General features: G+C 38.4%; 2 protein-coding genes across 2 annotated transcripts; one reads left to right on the top strand and one right to left on the bottom strand.

Annotated features, from left to right (window-relative positions):
• Positions 1 to 21,755, top strand: LOC103394781 (seizure protein 6 homolog). The gene is made up of 14 exons (XM_025065831.1): positions 1 to 200; positions 8,111 to 8,716; positions 8,821 to 8,942; positions 10,286 to 10,478; positions 14,319 to 14,504; positions 14,779 to 14,947; positions 15,402 to 15,862; positions 16,573 to 16,711; positions 17,471 to 17,515; positions 18,781 to 19,034; positions 19,767 to 19,961; positions 20,606 to 20,644; positions 20,850 to 20,958; positions 21,048 to 21,755. Exons 1-14 carry the CDS (start codon positions 125 to 127, stop codon positions 21,208 to 21,210), a joined length of 2,757 nt encoding a protein of 918 aa, XP_024921599.1. The 5' UTR covers positions 1 to 124; the 3' UTR covers positions 21,211 to 21,755.
• Positions 18,052 to 18,643, bottom strand: LOC103394761 (proliferation-associated protein 2G4-like). Its single transcript, XM_008332195.3, has 3 exons — positions 18,497 to 18,643; positions 18,319 to 18,397; positions 18,052 to 18,205 (listed from the first exon to the last, which is right to left on the bottom strand). Exons 1-3 carry the CDS (start codon positions 18,634 to 18,636, stop codon positions 18,068 to 18,070), a joined length of 357 nt encoding a protein of 118 aa, XP_008330417.2. The 5' UTR covers positions 18,637 to 18,643; the 3' UTR covers positions 18,052 to 18,067.
• Positions 21,756 to 23,347: the final 1,592 nt, after the last annotated feature.

Here is a 23,347-nt window from a genome sequence, read left to right as displayed (position 1 = left end):
TCCCCCATTTTATTCCCTGCTTTTTTTGTTTGTTAGTGAAGCTCTTGAAGAATTGTTATCAAAATTGAATACACACGGACCTACAACATACAGTCGTGGGGAATTTGATTTAACTTTTGCAGCGATGCATGTGGAGCAATCGAGGACACTCCTCACGGTGTTTGTGGTCGCTGCTGTCGTGGCCAGAATACAGGGGCAAGGTAAGAACTTCGGGCTCAAACATGAGCATGAAAGGAGAATGTTGTGTTTTTCTTCACGTCTAACTACAAAGAAAGCAATTGTTGAGTTGAGATGCGTGGTTCGTTGACTCTTTTAGATTAGAAAATGATTTTCTTAAACCATACACAGATAGTCGGCACTTTATCACGTTAAACTCCTGTTTATTATTTATTTGCCCGGAAAATAAGTCTGTGAGAACGTCGTTGGAACGCAAACAAAACCAACGAGTGAGTTCACAGACGGCATACATAAACATAGAGTAAACATTTCGTGTAAACTTTATTTATTTATACATCATTTTCTTCATACATAAAAGACTGTGAAAACGCTCCGAAAGACGTGTTCAGGCACCGAGGTCGGTGTGACAGACGGCGCTTCGTAATAAGACGCTAATCCTGAGAAATTGCTAAAGATTAACTGTCCAAGCTGTTTGACACAGTTGAGCGCTAGTGGAAAGCTGTCGTGAGTTCAAGCTCAATGTCTTTGTCCAAATTAAATGTTTGTTCTGCATCTGGCTTCTTCTCGGTGTTACATCGATGCTTCCTGTCGGTTTTACATTTACTGTCGAATAACGGACACTAAATCTCTGTTACTGAGACGCACGACACATGTCGGAAGTAAAGAACAACACGTCTATTATTTAAATTATTGCTTTTAAAAACTATTTCTGTGACAGGGTACAACACTGACATTTGTTGACTAAGTTAATTATCATATAAGTATCATATAAATGTGTTCTCTGATACTGTACTGATACTGTGTAATGTTTAGAAAAGTATTGCATAGGGTATTGGTATTTTTTGGTATAGTCTGTCACTACTTTACAAAATTTCGTTTTAGGATAAAATATGTAGCGTAAAATTGAAGTAAATTACATCGATCATTAACGTTTCTGGTACTATATTGTACCACCTGAGAAAACATTGAGCTCTCTGAGTACCACCACGATGACCAATATTAGAATACAGCAGCATAGGCCTTATTATCCTGTTAGCTTCCTATTTCATAATCTCACAAGTAGCTACACATCTTTCGAAATGTTGTAATTATTGTGCATTGTATGTTACAGATTTATTCAATTGAAAATGTAAATGTGAAAATATAAATCTTTCCCGCATACCACTAGAGAGCGTACCACAATTTGAGAACCACCATTGTAGATCGTTGTTTCCCAAAGACTGGGTCGCGACCCTCAGGTGGGTCGCAAGAGATTTTGTTTTGGGTCGTCTCGCATCATGTTTCCCAGGAGTTTACGAATAACATGAAGTGTTTGTGTAATTTTTTTTTATTTCCAAAATGTAATAAAGCGGGCCAGATAAAACGACCTAGCGGCCCAGTTGTGGCCCACGGTCCGCATGTTTGACACCTCCGTACCACACACCCACGGGCCGCATGTTTGACACCTCTGTACCAGACTTTTAATAGCCATCATCTGTTTTTTTTGTCTCACACAGTTCACATAGGTTTATAATTTGTAATTATTACTCGTTGTTCAGCTGACTATTCTTAAAAAGTACAATTTGTTATTTCATCATAAAAAAAAATCCAACACTAGGGGGGGTCGGCACCAGAGTGCCTTTTAAGGGCTTGACACCTGCCTGTCTGTCTTAGCCCCACTTTGTCCCTGTCTGGATCTTTTTCTGCCACTGAAGAGGGGGTTAAAGCATTCATTTTCAACTCTTCATGTGCAAATGCCTCGCTCACTGCAAGGATGCTCAATGCATCCTAATTAAAAAGACGTCCCTGATAGCTTTAGTTGGGAGACGCCTAATGTCCCTGTGGGCATCATAGAAGATTTGACCTATATATATATATATACTGTACATATATATATCTATACACATATATATGCATATATATATATAGTATTGTTAACTAATAAATAAATAGAACTTTAAGATAAAGAAGCATTTAGCATCTTTGTAGCATTGCCTAGAAATCCAATTATAAAATTTACATTTAAAAAAGTTCAAATCAGAAGTCACTAAAATTGTAAAGTCACCTTCCAAATTTTCTTTTTTTTAACCTTTTTAAGGTTAAATGTCACTATCCTATTTTTTCTGATTTGTCCCTGGCCCGCACCCCATCAATTAGAGCTATAAAAAGAATGAAAAACAATTATCCAGGTAGGACGTCCTTTCTATACTTCTTTGCTGTGTTGGGTTGTGTACTGGCCTTCTTCATCAGCAGTGGCATGTGCTGCAGCCTAAGTGAAGAGTGCTCAGTGACACGATTAGACCCAGGGACAGCTCCAGCTCTCTTCTCTCCCTCCATCCATGCCAGGTTTTATCTAGAAAGCATTACATATGTGAAGGTGAAATGGCAAATTGTTGGGTTGGAGGATGCGGTGTGGAAAGAAGCAGGTAATAGGCTGTGTAATATGTTAGTATGAGTTGGGAAGGCTGTGTGGTCGTTTTAGTATTCACAGTTAGTGCGGGCCCTTCTGGCAGGCTGAGACAGCCCTGCAGGAATTGCCTTTGAAAAGATATAACTAAAGGAATCAGGACGAGTGATTGTACATTATTAGCAGTGAAGGATAACAACGTTGTGGCAATATCAATGTAGAAAGCCTTTCAAAATGTATGGCCAAGGTACTCAAAAATAGTATAAATGGAAGTCATTGTTTTTAATGTTACAGACCAAGTGATTCAAATTCATTTATAAACAGATTAATTACGGCAAAGATTCTCAAAGTGTGGACTGGCACAGCAAAGGTGGGCGAACAGCCACTAGGGGGTGCACAAGATTAAAAAAATTGATTTTTCCATACAACAAAGATGTGTAAATAAACATTTCCTTTGTAATATATTAAATAAAAAACAGATATTTTAAAATATATATATACATATATATGTATATATCTATATATATATATATATATAGATATAGATATGTATATATATATATGATTTCCTCTCTGGCTAAGAGAATAGCTATCACCAATCAATGTAAAAGAATGGTTGGGGCTTTTAAAAAAAAAGGCAAATAAATGTGGCTTTAAGTGTGGGGCAGCATGGTTCCTCAACAGAGTTTTCATCCTTCAATCACTCCCCTCAATTCAGGTTTCCTCATTGATTCCAAAAATGAAAAACCTCCTGGCGAGTGGCCCTTGTGTAATTCCTTTCGGCTGTTATTGCTATTTTTTTTTCTCTTCTCGTCTAAATCTCTTTCTTCTTTTTGACTTCTACATCCTTGTGAATCCCTGACAAATACAAAAACCGACCACTTCTTTTGTATAGGTTTATGGTAGCAGCCACGTCTAGTAATGAATTTCCCCGAGTGCTGATCATTTCAAAGTCAGCATACAAAGACAATTCTATGGAGCATTTTAAAATTGTGGTCACCTTACAGTCACCTTCCGAGTCCTTCTATCCCATGCTGTGAAGAAGCAATTGATTTGCTGCCTCAAAGATGCTGATTTAGCTGGGTTTATCATACCTTAATACAATCTGTCGCTGAAGGGCAGATGGGAGGACAGCTGCATTAGAAGGATCAGTGATAAACAGTTCATATAAAGCTAGACATACAATCGCTTAGAGTTGGTTGCATTTAAGTGCACTTCAGAAATGAATATATATATTATATATTTGACAATGTATTATATGGACATCTTTAGAGAGAACTGCCTGAGAGCCATTGTATAGAGTTTTCTGACTCTTCATGGACTGAGTGCTTCCTCCCTCAGTCCATGAAGATACAATTTGGGGATTAGGTTAATTGTTCACCCTGAATTGACCACAAGTATGAGTGTGAGTTTGACTGGTTGTGTGTCTCTACACTCTGTGTGGTGCTGTGATAAACTGATGAACTGTCCAATGGTGTAGCTCACAGGATGACTGCCAGGATTAGCCGGGATTAGCAATCCCCCCCGTGACCCTTAAAGCTGAATTAAGCAGTAGAGAATAGATGGAAAAAATAAAAATAATGGATAAATAAAATTGATTTTTTCATTTACTTAGATCTAAATCTATACATTTTAATACACATAACACAGCAGTTTTTTTTAGCATGTACAAAGTTACATTTCTCAATAACAAATGGAATATACTGTAAGTTTTTAACGACCACTGTTTTGCCTTTCATCATCATGAAATATATACACTTATGGCGTTACCTCAACAATGTATTTCAGCTTCAAGGCATGGACAGCATGTCAAGCATAACACGCAGTGCAACCAGGAAGAGTAAGTAAACAGGAAATGAACCGACACAGCAGGAAGTGGGTTCATGGACAAAAGTGACCTTCAAATTAAAACCTTCTCAAACTGTTTTACTCCTCTGGGAAGTGGGTTCATGGACAAAAGTGACCAATTTAAAATTAAAATCTTCTCAAACTGTTTTACTCCTCTACTGCTATATATGACTCAACAACAATGGCTGAAACACAATGACTGAATTAACAGATAGTAAAAATTCAGATTTAAGGAAATTGTTTTTAATATGAAACACTGAAGTCACCCACAATGCGGAGTTGCGATATAGTAGGATGTTTAAGAAATGCACCTCTACAACAACCAGTAACTATAAGACCTGTGTTTGTATAATGGCTTCTATAGCATTTGAACATCACAGCTATGGTTAAGAATGACAGGCTTTGCCAACATTTGTAAACCTCAGATGTGTAGGATCTTCAAGTTTGGCTCTCAGCCCAGCTAATTTGTCCCAAAGGGGAGCAGCAGAATCGATCTATATACCTCATCTTAATTGCAGCACTATAATTAGGGTGTTCTACAGACGGCTCAAGACTGTGGTCAACATTTTCACATGTGCAAGTTGGTAACAAGAGGACTCACAAATGGCCCGGCATCTGTCGAAATCAGACTTGATGACTGAAGTAAATCAATCTGTTGCCCCCGACAACGACTGTCATCATCCCCTGCAGCACTGCTGCAATAGCAGCTTTGTCTTTCTAAACATACCTTCAGTGTTAGTCAGTAAAAAAAAAAGTTCAGAGAAAAAATAAGGTAAAAAAAGGGCAGATTTGTGTGTGGTCTAAAGACTTATTTGGACAAAATCACAATAATATTGAAGAGAATGAAAACTTGTATTTTAAACTGTGGTTATGTGCTCTATGTAAAAGGCGTGTCTGTACTCTGCGGGGGCTTGTATATAGTTGGATATATTTTTAGTCCTGGCAACAACCAAAAATACCAACAGCTCAGTTCAGATACAAAGTCTGTCCAGGTAGTAAAAATAGAAACTATTTTTGTTCCATCTGACTGATGCTTGATCAGAGAAAGGGTAAAAAAAGATTCTGGAAAATGTGAAAATGTGTGTGTACATATGTTTGAATTTGGGTGTGTGTGTGTGTGTGTGTGCTGGGATCAGGTAGTTCGTTGTGTGTGTGTGTGTGCTGGGCTCGGGTATTTCGCCTGCTTTGGCCAGACAAGGTCATCATAACATACTTGGATGGGGTAGCTGAGATTACGCCATCACATTTCTTTTATCTTGCGCACCCCTTAGTGGCAGTTCGCACATTGGCAGTTTTTATGTTATAACATTTAATGTTAAATAGTGAAATTTATAATATATATTTCAGTACTCTTTCCACCTCCGCAGAAAAGTATTTCTTTCTGCACCAGAATGTACAGAACTGTGATATCAATATCCAGGAGCAGATTATGTTTCATTTTGTTGATAAAGCTCTAGAGGTCATTTAAGGAACTATTTAAGGTGGCTACTTTTTTTTTTTTAAATTCTAAAAATTTCAAAATTCTATTTTGCAGTTACACCAGCATTAAACAGCTAGCGCAGGTACAAACATGTTCTGCTAAATTTCAGATATGATGTTGTTTTAATTACAGGCACTATAGCCATGTGTGTCTATTCTTAGCTGGACAGACAGCCCTCCAGAGAGGCTTTGTTCCCCCATTTTGATCGCACAGGAATCCTGGCTCTTTTTCTTCCTCCATTAATGAGCTGTATCCTCGTCATCTATCACAGCAGATAACAGCAAGACTCCCTGTAGACAAGCAAGCGGTCCAACAAACTAACGTCTCAAAAATGTAGCGGTTTAGGCACAGCATTAGTTAAGAGTAGTCGTGATAAAAGCTTGTTTTTTTAAACCCTTGTTTCCCCAGTAGAGGACTGTTTTAGAGCAGTGGTTCTCAAACTTTTTATACTCTGTACCACCTGAGAAAACATTGTCTATAAATGTTTATAAAGTTGTTTATGTTTAATTGTTGTATTAATTGTGCATGGTATGTTTTAGTTTATTTAATTGAAAATGTAAATGTAAAAATATGAATTTTCCCCACGCACCACAGTTTGAGAACCACTGTTCTACCACACATAAAGTAAGGGTTCCAAGCAAAGTCACAGGTTTAACCCAAAGTCTTAATCCAGGGGCGCCAAACATACGGCCCATGGGCCAAACCCGGACAGCTAGGGGGTTCAATCCAGCCCGATTTGAAAGTAAAAAAATATGCACAAACACTTCATCTTCCTTCATGAAGTATTTGTGATGATTCAGGACCATCGCTTAAAACGGAACTGAAATTTTTTGTAGATAAACATATGGAAATTGCAGGGTGTGAAATTGACTACAGACTGTGAAATTAAGGCCAAAATACAAAGACAGGCTGTTCCTGAGACAGCTCTTAATATTCTACTCCAGCAGGTCTTTGGGGGGGGGAGACAACATCGCAGTACACGATATGAGATGGGAGCTCAAACCTTGTGTGTGTTTAATTTATTTGATCATCAAGAACTCTCTCTCGCTCAACAGTCTCAGTCCACAGCCTCTCATCAATTCCTGTTCGATTAGTCAGTGTTGTAGGCATTACTGAGGCCTCCCCTGCCAAAATTTCCAACTAACCTTGACCCAAAAAAAAACTCATCTGAATTAGATAGCGTGTGGGATCAGGGTAGCAGTGGGAAAGGGTAGTAGCCTACTACAAGGTTTCAAATTAGTACATCCTGTGTGTCTCTGTGAGTATTCCTAGAGGTTCATCATGTGATCAGGTAGAAGATAAATTGCTGACTTGTAAACCCTTAGGGAAAGTAGGATGTTTTGGGTCCTTCAAAGTGAGTATTCTAAAAAATGTAAACCCTTAGGGAAAGTAGGATGTTATGGGTCCTTCAGAGTGAGTATTCTAATAAAAAAAAGGGCTTCCTTTTCCCCTTACTCAGACACACAGCCAAATTGATTTTTTAATGCGGAAGATTTGGGTTTTTACCCACAGCTTTCTGGTTGATTCCCTCATGAAATAAATGAAGAGAAAATAAAAATACAAGTTAAACAATTACTATGATTGTGTTTATAATAAATTTGAATATAAAAAAAAATTGATCAACACACAATGGTCACCAATTTGTTTAGAGGTGACCCAGTTACGCTTGGATGCTTTGTAGCATAGCATACCAGGCAAATGGTGTTTTCTTCCTTTTGTGAAAATTCTGTTGAAAGGTCAGGCCTTCCCACACCAATTATAAGAGGATTTGTTTAAAGACATACAAAAGGACACTGCAGTGAAGAGAAACACAAACAAGAGTAAAATAAAAATTGGTTCTGCTCAGGGAAATCAAAAGTATTGCATAAAAAATAAATTGTAACCATATGAAATACTTTAGTTGACTTCTTGCTATTCTTTGTATTTTAATAGAGGCTGTTAAAACTAATTATTCAATTTGATTAATAATTCATATCCTAACTACGTGTACCTCGCTGCTATCTCTTAGCATCATTCTACGCAACACTGTTAATGTCATTAATGACAGTTCAATGTTGTGAGGTTAATCATGTGGCAGTAGTCGCAGTAGTATGCGTAACTTGTATTTATGACTTTGTGGGATTGTCTTTTTATAAACAGAAAAGACTTAGTTATTGCTACCAAACCATAGTCATTTTAACAACGTCATCGTCCCTCCTCTGTTCTCTGTTCTCACCCAGATGGCAGCCTCTTCAAACGATCGCCGACACAGGACACAGAGAGCGAAAGTCACCAAGTAACTCTTGCGTCACCGGTAAACACACCAAACCATCAACCTGCCTCAAAGGCACACGGGCCTCAGGAGCACCAACTTGCTAAGGACTTCCAGAGCGACCAACAATTTTCAGCTCCCAATCTAATCAAGGCCCTGGACGCAGGAGACCCTGCAACTGAACTGGTACCCCACGAGGATGCACCAGCTTTTTCAGAGATTGTCTCTTCCGCCACTGTGGCCGCCACGTCTCCACTGAACATCTTGTTAACTGCAACGTCGAGATCACCTCAAATGAAGGTCTTCAAGATGAGCCGGGAAAAAGACATGACAAAGTCATCAACCGATTTGGGCGGTGACCAAATCCCAGTGACTTCTCCGCCCTCACAGAACAGTTGGTCACTTGGATATTTATCAGAGAGCGTTAATAAAGAGCACGACGAGGAACCACGGCTGTCACCGATGACCACCTCTGACTATTTACTTCACAAGCCAACCACGAAGTCACAAGTGGAGAGTACGGCCAAAGTAGACAGAGTGAACTACACGACTACAACCAGCACAACAACATTAGGTAGTGATAAATACCTAGCAATATTGATACTTGGCTACTGCATTGAGGAGGATCAGTGAGTTCAACATAAAATAATCTCATTGGTTTTCATCTGTTCCCTACAGGACCATGTGGTGTAAATTTCACTGAACCTGAGGGTGACATCGAAATCACTCAACAGCCTAACACTGAAGCTGAGTGTTTCTACTTGGTGACTGTGTACCTCGGATATGGTATTGAAGTTCAGGTAAGCACCGTGAAAGGTGTTGATATTGTTAAGTTATTATTGTTGTGTGAAGATAATATGTAGTGAAGTTTTTTTTAGTCCACAGAGCTGAATTTGTGGTTTGGCGATATTGGAAAAAAAGTAAATCTAATTTCTTTATGATTTCAATCAAACCCACTGTCTCAGTAGAGCCATGCTGATCGGTTCAATGTCATCATAATGAAGAGAAAATACCATCCCAGAAGATTCTTCTTGTTGTACTTCAGTAACTACACCATCATAATCATTACATAATCCTGGCTGAGCTGTTAAATGTGTACGCTTGGTGAGCACAGTTAAATTTGCATGTTCACTCAACAGGGCTCAATTTTACATCCAGATTATTATTCTAATGATGAAGTTACATCCAGATTATTATTCTAATGATGGAGGAATGGATGGATGGAGGGACGGATGGATGATGGATGGATGGATGGAGGGAGTGAGGCATGAGATGGATGGATGGATGGAGGGAGGGAGGCATGAATAGATAAGGATGGAGGGACGGATGGAGATGGATGGATAGCTAGATGGATAGATGGATAGAAATGTTGTCATCTACCAATATTGTTGAAGAAAATGTTGGGTTTTTTTTCTTTCTGAAAAGTAACATTATTCTAATATTGCCAATTCTGAAGCAGCAGTGACTGTTCAGCACAGAGCAGGTATGTTAGAGAGTCTGAGAGTAATGGAGGCCAAGACAGGTTTGCTCCTTTTAATCAACTTGGGATGAGGCACAGGGATGCCTTCATCATGTTGTGCCTTTGGGGAACAAGGCAGGACATAAAGAAGCCCAGTTTGATTTTGATGAGCTTTTCAGTGTGTCAGGGTTTCGGTGAGATGGGTTTTCATGGGATCTATTGCCATCTCGGGAGAAATGCTTTCAGGCGACACTAATTGCTCTTCCTCCAAGCTCGCTGTCACGAAAAGAGGAGATACTTTGTGACAGAGGGCTGCGGTTTTTTTGAGCGGCTTCAAATTTAGTGACGATGGGAGAGGAGAAAAACTGCATAAAAAAACGTGACGAATAATGCGAAAGTTTGAATGTAAATGTATGCAAAACAGCATATGCTGGAAATAAATTGAGATGCTGAAGACTAGAAAATTAAGGACAACATGAGGGTTAACATTGATTTTTACATTTTATCTGTTCTTCAGACTCCGCTGTGCTATAATCTTTAAGGAATAAATTTAAGGGAATTTAAATAAATATTCTTGGGGGAAAAAAATACCGACCACATCTTAATGCGCTATCTGCTCTTTGATTATTTCAACGTATTTATACTAATTGTGTAACATTATCAACAATTTTTTTTAAATTTTAGGTGCTAAATGTAAGTGTTCTGGAGGAAGAGGAAGTGACAGTGGAGGATACGGGTGGCAGTGAACCCTTCATCCTTGCCAAGGATTCTGCGTTGAAGAGTGGGCTTGTACTACGCAGCCAGAGCAACCAAATTACCGTACGTTTCACGAGTGGTCGACAACAAAAAAGTGGATTCCTCCTGTTACATTACCAAGGTAATAATCCCCTCATTTCCTAACTCTGAAGTCTATACGAACCACCAATCAGACGCTGAATTGTGTCCAGCACTTCACATGTATAAATATATATATTAATATATATCTTATTCACAACAGCAGAAGTAAAATTTTGAACATGTATAAATATATATATTAATATATCTTATTCACAGCAGAAGTAAAATTTTGCATAAATGTGAGACTAACAAAGGACTATATTTGACTTTTCAAATATATCACAATAATTATACGACCAATAATATAACTTTTATACCACTTCTGTCTGATTCTATGATATGCCACATATAACCACCACATTAGTTGGAGTTGGTACCGTAAATTTGATGTGATTTTGAGAATAGGTGTGAAGAAGACAATTGTTCGTACTATTAGTGACCAAAACATGCAAATTCCAAAATAGAATCATCAGCTCTTTGTGGGAACTGAATCTGTGTTTCTTAATGCTGTGAGGTACGAGCAGTGACCTCCAGAATGTAACACTAACAGGATACATAATAATGATGGTTTATGTGTATTGTTTTTATTTGATTTTTTAGTGGTTGGAAGATTAATGTTGTTAGGAATAGTAAGACAAGTAGGAAAAACTGGAATCAGCAAATTTCCTGGAGATGGAACACGTCGTAGCCACAGAAGATGATTTCATTTGTCTCTCGTCTGTTGCCGAGCTGAGATAGCGGCTCACCTTGTCTTTTATAATGGGCTGTGAGAAATGCAATTGAGTACGAGTGTGGAGGACACGCAGCCGGTTCACAAGGTAATTAATATCTGCTGTAGCTGCGGCTCTGTCACTGTTGGCAGAGTGATTGATGCTTCCATAACATCAGCAGTGGGCCTGTCACTTTGAGCGTGAAATATTGTATTGTTTTAAGATGTGTGGGGGGAAAACAGGTTCTTTCGTGAAGTCTCTTTCTCGTTAAACATATAAACAGACATCGAGATCATCCTCTCAAACAAGCTTTACTACATTTTAATTTGCAATGTGATATGTTAAGAAATGCATTTTTCAATGCTAGTAATTCAATACATCCTGGGTTTGAACTAGGGATGCACCGATCCACATTTTTTCACTTCTCGATCCGATCCCGATATTTTGGATTTGGATATCAGCCGATACCGATACTATTCCGATTCTATTGCTTTAATATTATTATTATATGCATATATGTGCGTTTCATTGTTTTTCCCAATACTGGATCGGCCGCATCCCTAGTTTGATTCCCAGTATTTTCATTTTAATATTCTCTCTGTATTTTCTTTTAGCTGTCCATCTATTTTGGCTAACTAACAAAGTAAAAAATAACTTTCATTTTAACTAGATTTAATTAAACGTTAACACACACATTCTCTATCGTGACTATTACTTGCCCTCTAGCGAGAAAACAATAGGCAACGACACAGGTGCTCTGCAGCATAACGCAGAGGAAATATTATCTATAATGAGAAACCAATTTGGATATTATAACCAAAAATCAGAGCCCAGAAATGTTAGCAGGGCAGCAGAACAGGTCATATTTCAGTAATTGGCTCCACATTGTTGCCTGCAGCTAACGTACCTCATGCTCAATGGGGAATTACATGACGTAACGATAAGGGCAATAACTATGGTTATTTTTCGCTCGGCCGTGAAGCAGAAATTAAGAGGATGACCTGAGAGCAACATTCATAGCAACCTTGTGGCTGACTGAGTTATTGAATATCATCGTGTATCAGTTATGGTACTCAATAACTCAATAAATTTGCTAATTTGCTAATTTATTTCAGTGTGCTACAGTTCATGAACAAACAGGCAATTACGTGTGGGTTTGTAAACATATTAAACAAATAAGGTTCTTTTTTCATCAGTATTCTCTTCAGTTTTTCTTGTACATTTTACCTTTTTTTAAAAAAATATCGTTCACTTGTCTGTCTTTTTCTAACTGCACTGATGGATGGACACGTCTTACGTGGCTGTGTAGGTTATAAGTATAACAATGTTGTTATGAAAAGTTTATCTTACACTTTACCATGGTATTGTTAGTTATTGAAATACATCCAAAACTTGTGCATACACACATACAAACACACCTATAACACGCAGCTTGGTTGGAAAGTAGAAAAAAAATCCATTGCCATTGAGCAACAAACTTTCATCGGATTACAATAGAATAAAACACCGCGTTAACGCAGTGTGTACGTAAGTAAGTACAACTCTCTTAACACCAAATGACCTTTATCATATTTACATAAGTAAATTAAGATGCCACGTCACGCCTCATTCCCAATCGCTATTATAATTGCTTTTGAGACTGCAAATACCATTTCCTTCCAGGCGGGTCTTCTAATCTGAGATCTGTATCTCTGTTATTAAATCCTGATTTATTATGCATGTTCTGCGTTAGGGCGAATCGTCGCATTCAACTTGGTTTTGCCGCAGGACACCGAGACTTTCTCGTACACACTTTATCCAATAATACTGCTCACTGTGCTGTTTACTCATTATCAGGAGAAGTTTAGGTCTGACCATTAAAGTGCCTGCACTAATGAGCTAGAAGAGTGCGGTTATTAGCGAGGAAGGGAAGTTTATTTAATAGCCTCCCCTACAGACCTGGGAAGTTCACTCAATTATCAATGTGAATTGCACCCCATTGTAGCCCACTGATGAAAAAAAAGCAGGAGTACGATTATGGTAATGGGGGTAATAGACAACATTGATCTTGTGTTGCTGCTCCTGGAGTCTTTGACAGCAACCACAGCGGCCATTTCTCATCCAGCTTTGTTGTTACACACTGTGATGATTAGCTTGTGTGTAACGATTCCGTTTCGCAAAGTTTTTTTTTCGCCGCAGCTTTTATAGCCGCCATAAAAGTGATGTTAATTACTCCACTGTGAGCGAGAAAATGTAGAATGTAAAATTGCACCTCCAAGCTGCAATTTAATTAATAGCCGAGATGCTTACTAGGTCGGGTTTTTAAAAAGGTGTGTGTGTGCTGGAGTGTGTGTGTGTGTCTGTAAAATGGTGACAACTTAAATTACAGTCTAAAAAGTGCTTAAAACCCAAATGCATCCTGTACTACTGTGCAGCTTTTTCCCCATTATTTTTCCAGAGGTAATGGGCAAAAGTTGTGGGTAGTGTTCCTTGTGTGTTTCAAGACTGCCTGGGTGAGTTTGGACTGGCTCACAGTTGGGCCATGTTGGAACTGTGCCTGGTTTTCTCTGAAAACTCCTTAAATAATTGCTACATTAACTATTGTATTGTTATATGCAAGACATATGCAAACAACATGTTGCTTCCGTTAACTATAATGTGCTGCTCTGAATTTTAGTAATAGGTTGGGGCTTCAGCTCAACTGCACCTACAGCTAGGATATATCGATCATTATGATAAAAGTTCTCGTGGCGAAGAATAAGTGATGCAAAATGAGAGCAACTAAACAGAATTATTGTAGTCGAATATTTATTCCTTGCAAAATAGGGGACTGTCAGAAACAGATCTGCTGTCGTCTTCGTGAGAGAAGCTTGGTCGGCAAAAAATTAATTTGACAGTTAATTTGGGCTGGGTCAGGAGCAGATCGATGGAGCGTTCGTATGAACTAAAACAAAGGACATGTAAAAGTCACGGCTAAAATGCTTTAAGCCTTTTCTAAGCCATCTACTGGAGAAATGCGGGCATTGCAGGGAAAAGGCAGAGGTATAATGATAATAGAAATTAATAACAATTTGGACAAGTTTGGTGGGCCGGATTAAAAAGCCAAACGGGCCGCATCCAGCCCCCAGGCCATAGTTTTTGATCCTTGTTATGCTGATTAATTACTGTGCATTTTCTTCCCTTTGTTCCAGCTTCGATGCTGAGCTGTTCATCACCTAGAAAACCTTCTGGTGGAGAGGTTTCAGTGACACATCTCCATGTAGGTGGAGAAGCTCGTTTCCATTGTTTTAGTGGCTACACGTTGCAAGGTCCCAGACTGCTGATGTGTCACAACGCAACAACACCTTACTGGAGTGGAAAAGAACCACAATGCATAGGTAAGACCAAGTGTGGGCAAACTTTTTGTCAATGGCAGATTTTTCTCGGGTATTGAAAACCTGATCAATGCCTGGGTTTCACCAAATATGGGAAAATCATGTATGGGGTGCAGCAAAACAGCTACATATATCAATATAGGTTAATATCAAAATCGGAAATTAAGTGTTTGGACAATATCAGCAATTATAAAATCATTATTGTTATAAAACATTATCCTTAGTAATAATATCTGTGCCCAGACAACTTTTTGTTTTATTCTTTCTTCCTGCGCAGCATCCTGCGGGGGATTGATGAAAAATGCTACGTATGGGCGTATCACGACTCCTGGTTTCCCTGGCAACTACAGCAACAATCTGACATGCCACTGGGTCCTGGAGGTCCCTGAAGGCCATCGGCTCCATATTCATTTTGAGAAAGTGGCTCTGGCAGAGGATGATGACAGGTGGTGTATGCACGATGTTCAAACCACAGTGAGAGAGAGTGTATACACTGCTGGAGCTAAAAGCAAGTACTGAAAATGGAATCCATAAATAAAAGCGTTCCTTTGGATGCAACAATCAAACCCTTGGAGTTATAAAGATTTCAATTGTCAAGGAAAGGTGACAGGGAGTGACTGAAGGTGCACCTTTGTGATTGTTTAACCTTGTACTGTGAAGCAGAGGAAAGGACTGCAAAATGTAGTTAAATGTAGCTCTTGCTAACACTTAGCAGTAGTTATCTGCTAATGGAGATAACACTTCCCATATTACTTTTATAGCAAAAGTAATATATATCACATAAGACGACATTAAAAAAAAAAGTCAGAAGTCATCACTGTGCTACTCTCTTCACATGTGGACGTTAAATGGTTTAACACGATTGTTCTAGCTAAGTTTGGAACCTCTGTGTGTTCGTAGGTTCCTTATAAAAAATGGCGACAATATAGACTCTCCACCCATCTACGACTCCTACGAGGTCGAGTACTTGCCAGTAGAGGGTGTGCTAAGCACTGGGCGCTACCTGTTTATAGAGTTCACAACAGATGCTACGGTAACTTCCACTGGTGTAGCCATCAGATATGAAGGCAAGTTCGTTATATACACAGACTATTGTAAAGTGTTAACATCAGTACCGCAAAAGCATGTTGTTTTTATTTATCTATTTATTTTTGCTTTGTTTGCAGCTTTTGCAAACGACATGTGCTACGAGCCCTTCATAAAATACGGCAACTTCACCAGTAGTTACCCTACTTACAGGGTCGGAACCACGGTTGAATTTTCATGCGACCCTGGCTACACATTGGAGCAAGGGGCTGTCGTGATCGAGTGTGTCAACCCCCAAAATCCACAGTGGAATGAAACTGAGCCAGCCTGTAGGGGTGAGTAAAGAGATGTTTTTATCGTTGTGTAAAAATGTCAAATGTTTGGTTATTACGGTATTCCACACTGTTCAACTGAATTTGAGTTTACTGCCTGAAGTTACTGCTCAGCACATATCTATTGATACTATATAATCTATATACAGTATATATATATACATATATACTTTACTGCAGAGGTTCCCAAAATGGGGGGCCAAAGTTTCATTTCAGGGAGGGCCAAAAGCTATAAATGTTTAACAGGAAACTGCAAAAAACTGATTTGCTGAAGCCAGTGTAAAATTCATATCTGATAGTTATATTGCAAAGGAGGGCGTTATTCTTAATTTTCGGGTTCGGGTTTTTGCTGCTACACTTTCGGACTTACCAAAGTTGACAATGATAGCATTAAAAAGTTTAAGTTTTTTGGGTGGGCGGGTGGATGGGTAGCAAAAATGTTCTTATGAACTAAAGGGGAACCACTGCTATACAGTACTATATGTACTTATACAAATAGACATGTAAATACTATGTCTACCCTGCTGTTACGTTACTTTTAGTACTACTTGTCTATCTTACTGCTGTAGATGTCAAATGTTTGGTTATTACGGTATTACTTGTCTATCTTACTGCTGTAGCAAATGAATTTCCCCGGTGTGGGATGAATAAAGTCTTATCATATACGTATGTATGTGAACATTTGTTTATGTTTAAATGTCTGTGTGTTGCAGCTGTGTGCAGTGGGGAGGTCACAGACTCTGCCGGTGTTGTGTTGTCTCCTAATTGGCCTGAGGCCTATGACAAGGGGCAGGACTGCATCTGGGGCATCCACGTGGAGGAGGACAAGAGGATCATGCTCGACATCCAAGTGTAAGAGACAACGCTCGGGTGTACTACATGGAGAGTTAAAAAAGTAGAGGTCCAAAATGTATCATTTATCCTTGAAACTTCTAGACATCTAGAATCTGTTCTTTTGTGTTATCTGTGAGTCATACAGGACGCTGAAGGATTTCTGTTGTTGCGTCACCCACTCAGTTTTGTCCAAAAAAATCAATTGTTGCCGTAAAAATGATGTTGGGTTTTAATATTTGAGTTGACCTTGAATGAAATTAACTTGTCTTAGCAACCATTCATCCAGTCATTTAAATGCACATTTAACGCCCACTGAAAACTGAGCACACACAAAGACATACATCGTAAACACAGAGTCTTCACCTGTCATTTAAACACAAACACACACAGAGAGGTAGAAAGTAACAAATTACAATTACTGGTGTTGCTGTAATTGAGTACTTTTTTGTGGACTGTTACGTTCAGGAATAACAGCCAGTCAAAAGAACAACAGCTACATTTCAATGCTTATTTATTTTTTATATACCTGAAAGTGACATCTTGATTTAATAGCGGGTCACAACCAACATTTTCATGCACACAGCGCTACCTACTGTACTACAGGCATATGACAACTGATTTTTTGAGATGCACCTTGATGCGCGATTCCTTTTCTTTTTTCAACCGATGAAAATTGTCATGGATTTATAGCTATTTTTAAGTAATTCACGATGCATCACTCCCTCTCTATATAAACAAAACCTTATAATCGAGTTTTATATATATATTTATATCTAGTCTCCATCTGGGCAAGAATGACCTGCTGAAGAAAGTGCATAAAAGGTAGTATGTTTAGTAGGTTTTTTTCTTGACAACATTGACCCCTGGTGCCTCAAGTAAAAATATATTGTAGTTCAGTTTATGTCAAGTGGCTACATAACCAATGCTGTTGTTTTCTCTGATGAACTCACTAAAATTTACAGGCCTCATATTTGAAGATAAATACTTGATTCTGGAACTACAGTAACGAGTTCTCCCACTGTCTCGTGGAGTAAAGTCACGTGTTAGTAATGGGTAGAGGCCTCTAATGTGATAACAGGTGGACAATTACACAAGGAGGAGACTGCATTCTGAATGTGTGTTCTGTGACCATGTGACATACAAGCTGGCACCTTCTGTCCTGTATTCTAATACACACTGTTGTCCCTACTGCTGCAAAGAACAACGGGTCTAACAAGTCTGATTGTACTAATGAGAACAGTGTTGAGGGAGAGAGATTGAGAAAGTTCTGGTTCAAATCCAGGCCCTGGGACAACTGTGGTGTGTTGAGCAAACACAAAATAGCCAAAACAAATTTGGCCTTCAAAATATGTAAATGAGCATAATTAATATGCATTACCTCAAAGTGAAAGGCATCGTATTGAAGCGTCTATCCACCTCACTGAGGAACGTTCGAGATGTCTTCATCTTCAGACCGTACACCTTGTTGGGGTCTCGTTTGTAAACGGTTGTTCTTTGACCTCCGTCTCTGGCCTAAAAACACAGACAATAACACTTTTTAATCAGTGGTGTACACTATTTAAATAATCCCATATGCAGGAATCGTTTTCCTCTGTCGAAATAAATAGCTTTTACAGTAATATTACCTTTCCTTCTCCAGAGCTAATGAGCACATCCACTGCGTAGACCTCATGCACCTCAAACTCAGCCTTCTCATGGTCCTTTCTGTGAACACAAGTTGATTCAATAGTTAAAAAAAAACATCACACTAACAAGGTCACTAACGGTTACCACAGACTAAAAGTAACAAGAGTCGTGACTGACTTCTGCTGGTCCGTTGGGTTTTGGATGATGGTCTTCTCTCCATCAATGACGTGCTGTTTGAGCTGATGGGACAGCATACCTGTAAATAGATCAATCATAGAGAGATGGATGAAAAATATGAGAAATTCTGATAAAGACATGGATAGCTATATAGAGGTATATATAGTCAGCCAAAGAGACATATATACATTTATACACACACACATATATACACATATGTGTATATATGTGTATATATACATACATATACATATATATATATATATATATATATATATATATAGGTGGTTTATAGGTATTAATAGAAACTGGTTCCTAACTAATTGTCTTGTTTTTGGTGATGCAGTAATGAAGTGTCTGGATCCTGGAAACGTGGAGCACAGCCATAAGGTGATTTCAGGTGGTCACTTCACCGTTGGAGCCACAGTGCAGTTTATCTGTAACAAAGGCTACGTCCTCTCTGGCAGCAGCCTCCTCACCTGCTGCAACCGTGATTTGGCTGCACCCAAGTGGAGTGAGAGGCTGCCCAAGTGTGTCCGTAAGTTGCGCATACACACACACATAGCCACATCACTTGTGTGAATTTAAAGGTTAGCACAGTAGAATACATATTGTATCCTGGAAATTGTAAACCACTTTAGGGTGGTTATAGGACTGAGAACCAATAATACACAGCCATTTAAGGTAAAGAAAACAACTGTCAAACTGCTTTTAAGTTTATTATATTATCTGAATCTGATTTCAAAATCTAACAAAGACCATTTTTAGTTAATTAGTGATTTCACCTACTGCTGAAATACGTATATCCCATTAACTGGCTACAATTTAAGTAAAATGAGTCTAATATACTTGTAAGAAAAGGAAAAACAAGCAATTACAAAGAGGTGAAACAACCTTTGCTAGTTAAGCTAAGTTACTTCCTGTTGCAACACTAAGAATGATTGTTTGTTTATTTGTTTTGTATTTTTGTCCACTTGTTTATCAAGGTATCCCCCGTATTGTCCCTTTAAGTTAATATTAAATTTGGAGTTAATTCTTCCACTGTATTCTTCTTTGGGTTTAAACGACAATACTGCCATCTAGTGGGGTTATTTTCCATTTTCAACTAATATCTTATTGATTAGTTGCAAAACAAATATAAAAGAGAAAACAAAGGAACAATTAAGTGTGGCTGCATGGCATAGGAACCTAACCACCGATGGTTTTTCAGCTAAGATATTTGCGTGAGAATGTACTTACCAACATGCCACCGTTCTCTGGTTTTCCTCAGCTGAGAAGTATGAACCCTGCAGAAACCCTGGTGCTGCGTCCACCAGTGTACAGAACTCTGAAAAAGCCTTTTACCAAGCGGGAGAGACGCTCAGCTTCTCCTGCCACTCAGGGTACGAGCTGCAGGGCCAGGCCACCATCTACTGCATCCCTGGACACCCATCACTGTGGAATAGCTCTCCACCTGCATGTAGAGGTAAACACACAGATTCATTCACAAGCATTAACATGCAGCAAATCAACGAGGAAGTGTTATGAAGAAACCATTTATTTTGAAATATTTTGTAGTCTATGCAGTCCCAAAAAATAACATGCCCAGTGCCATGTGCCAGTCTTTAGGGCAGCGTACTTCTGTTGACAGAGTTTTTCCCCTGATTCAGTGCCATGTGCCAGTCTTTAGGGCAGCGAACTTCTTCAGCGATGGAGAATACATTTTAAATATATATTCATTTCTTTAATTTAGATCAGGGGTGTCAAACTCATTTTGGTTCAGGACTGCTTACAACCTAATTGAATGTCAAACAGGCCGGACCAGTACAGTCATAACAATCTTCTATAAATAACAAAAAGTGTGTCCTTTTGGCCTTTGTTTTCATGCAAAAAAAGTACATGAAATAAATATTCATATTTAATTAAGTATAATTTTAAGAAACATTTCCTGAACAAGTGTTTGTGTAGTTTTTTATTTTCTAAATTCATCAGACAGGCCGGATTGAAACCCCTAAGTAGGTAGGTTTTGGCCCACGGGCCATATGTTTGGCACCCCTGATTTAGATAGATAAGTATTGTGACTTCTGTTACAATCAAAACTGCTACTGAACTTCACTTGTGTCTTTGCAGCATCCTCAAAGCATGCAGTGACTGAACATAAGTTAGACGGTGAGTCATGTTTCAAAATATTATTACTGTAGTTTTAGAACACTTCAGATTAATGTACAGACCACTGGGTACAGTGTCCTAATCCCACCTATAATACTTTGGACATATATTTGTACACATATTTTGGCTAATCAGTATATATGTGCACTAATATCAACATAAATATGTGGGTTTTTTGTGCTTTTGTCTTATTTTTGTATTTCAGTGGTTTACAGAGATTATGAGCAGCAGGACACCAGTGTTATTCTTGTTGTTTTAATTCCATCTGCGATCATCTTGGCAGTTATTCTCGGGATTTATGTCTACTTTTCGAAGTAAGTTGTACCTTAAAAATGAAAACCGATACTACATACGTGTATGCATATACAGGATGTCATCGTTTATGTCCCGTTTACCCTCTCAGACTACAGGGGAAGACCATCAGAATGCCAACATCCTTACTGTCACATGAAAGAAACACGATGGAAGAGTCGTCTTTTGACAACCCTGCTTTTCAAGGTGGAGTAAGTGCAGATGTCATTGATGTGCAAGACGTTTGTTCACAGAACACCAGTGTGCTGTCCTGATCCCTTCACCTGCACCATCTACTTCATCTTCCCTGACCACAGCAAAGTAACTGTCACATTCCACGTGTTTACTGTCATCATTATTGTGGTAGAATTTTCAGCCATTAAAATCATATACATGTGTCATGTCAAATTGTTATACTGTTTGCTTTGTTTCATCCGTATATATGTTGGTTGCAGGTTGGTTATTTGTATATTTCTCAGTGAACAGCGTAAAAATTTAAATTAGATATTTTTGCAATTTATTTTTGCAACTTAAAAAAATTAGGGGGTTATTAAATATGGGATACAATAGGTAACCATTGCTAAACTGTTAACGGTTAAAAAAAAAGACAACAAATAGTTCCTACTATCGCAAGTAGTCACCTGTTTTGTTTCTGACTGTGGTCCGGTACTGCTCTACGTCACTGAAACGTCAGCTACCCGGATGGATGCTAAGCTAAGCGACAATATTCGATATTGTGAAGGCACATTTTGCTTAACGAAGAAGTTTTAACCAAACAATAAACATAACGTTTGGGATACACAAGCAAAGACACATAAACTGTACTTACTGACACATGCTTTTGCGGGTTTGAAGTGGAAGTTTTCACAGCGACAACTGTGTCCGCCGGGGCAGGCATGTTTTGCGTTGAATGATGAATTTATCGACTCGTTTGCATTTGAAAACTAAAAGCTCGCTAAAATATGGCCAAGGATTCCCTTCTCTTTCAGAGAGCTCTGCTTCTTGTTCGTCACCAGCCATTATCCAACGACATAATATACCATGTAAATAGTCAAAGTTATCTGGCTACATTGACAGATTGGGAACGCCCACGCACTTTTTTTTTAGTTAACGCTGATTGGTTCCCCCCGCATTTACTTTTTACACAGTAACGGGTTCTTTTCAAATGTAAAAGTAAAATTACCTATTCCCAAAACTACTTAAACAATTACAATCTGCTAACAGAAACTACTCAATTACAGTACCGTGAGTAAATCTAATTCGTTGCTTTCCACCTCTGTCTAATACTCAGTGGCATGAGTCAATGATGAGGTATGTTTAAAAATGACTTAAAGAGGTCATTTATAGAGATAAAGTTATTGGACCTAAAACATAACCTTGAGACATGTCTACAAAGCAGTAGATGGTTCAAGAAGTACTAAGGTAGCACACCATCCTGTAAAGGGAACAAATTATGTCAATGATATCATATATCATTCAAAGATGTAAAAAGATCTTTTTGTCTTTCAATGTTTTTTGAGTAAATGAAAATGTGGAGCTAAAGCTGTCATTTTTGTAGTCAATGTTTGTAGTAGTTGTTTCTACTGTAGTGTAATTTTGCCTTTTTTTATGACCAGAGATTTTGTAAGGTGGCAATGTGGTTAATTGCAGTGGGAGCTAATGTTTAATGAGTATAAATAATGCAAGGAGGCTGAGAAATATGTATTAAAACTATTAACTTCACCTACAGTGAGAGTCCTCTGTTTGACTGATTTGTCTTTTGGTCTTCACAGGACAACTGAAAAAAATTAGAAGGTATCCAGAGGTGGAGCAAGAGTTATGAAAGCTTTGCCTTAAGGGACTCTCTTTACTTTCCCTAATCTCCCTAATTTCCTTTTTTTTTTAATCACAAATGTTTTATTCTCCAATATTCTCTTTGTGTGGATATTGTAAATATTTTCTCTATAGGTCAAACCAGTCAGATCTGTTGGACACTATGCAATATTTTTTTTCTAAAAATTGCTAGTGACCATTGATTGCCATTGATTACTTTATACAGTAATACCTGACTGTTAACGTTTTTAACAATTGCCTTTTACCATTTGTCTTTATGTTTCTGTGTATGATTTGTTATTTGCAAATAAACTCCCGGTTTCTTTTGAGTGACTCACTATTTTTGTACATTACTATTACTATCTACCTGCAATTCCAAATTGCTAATTGGTCTGGCAGTCGTTGCCATAAAAATAATGTTTTGACTTCCCCGTCATTTCTGCCGATGCGAATACTACTACATTTCTGTATAGCTCTTTTAGCTCTGCTTCGTATGTTCATGTGCTGTAGGAGGTCGTGTGTTTCGAAGTGTTGTTCGGGGTCAGTCACCCATAATTTCAGCTGAGCTTTCATTCTGATGCAAGGGCAACGAAGGCAGAT

This window comes from Cynoglossus semilaevis, chromosome 19 (genome assembly GCF_000523025.1).
Source record: "Cynoglossus semilaevis isolate Cse_v1.0 chromosome 19, Cse_v1.0, whole genome shotgun sequence".
Taxonomy (NCBI): Eukaryota; Metazoa; Chordata; class Actinopteri; order Pleuronectiformes; family Cynoglossidae; genus Cynoglossus; species Cynoglossus semilaevis.
This window is presented reverse-complemented; position numbering and strand designations above follow the sequence as displayed.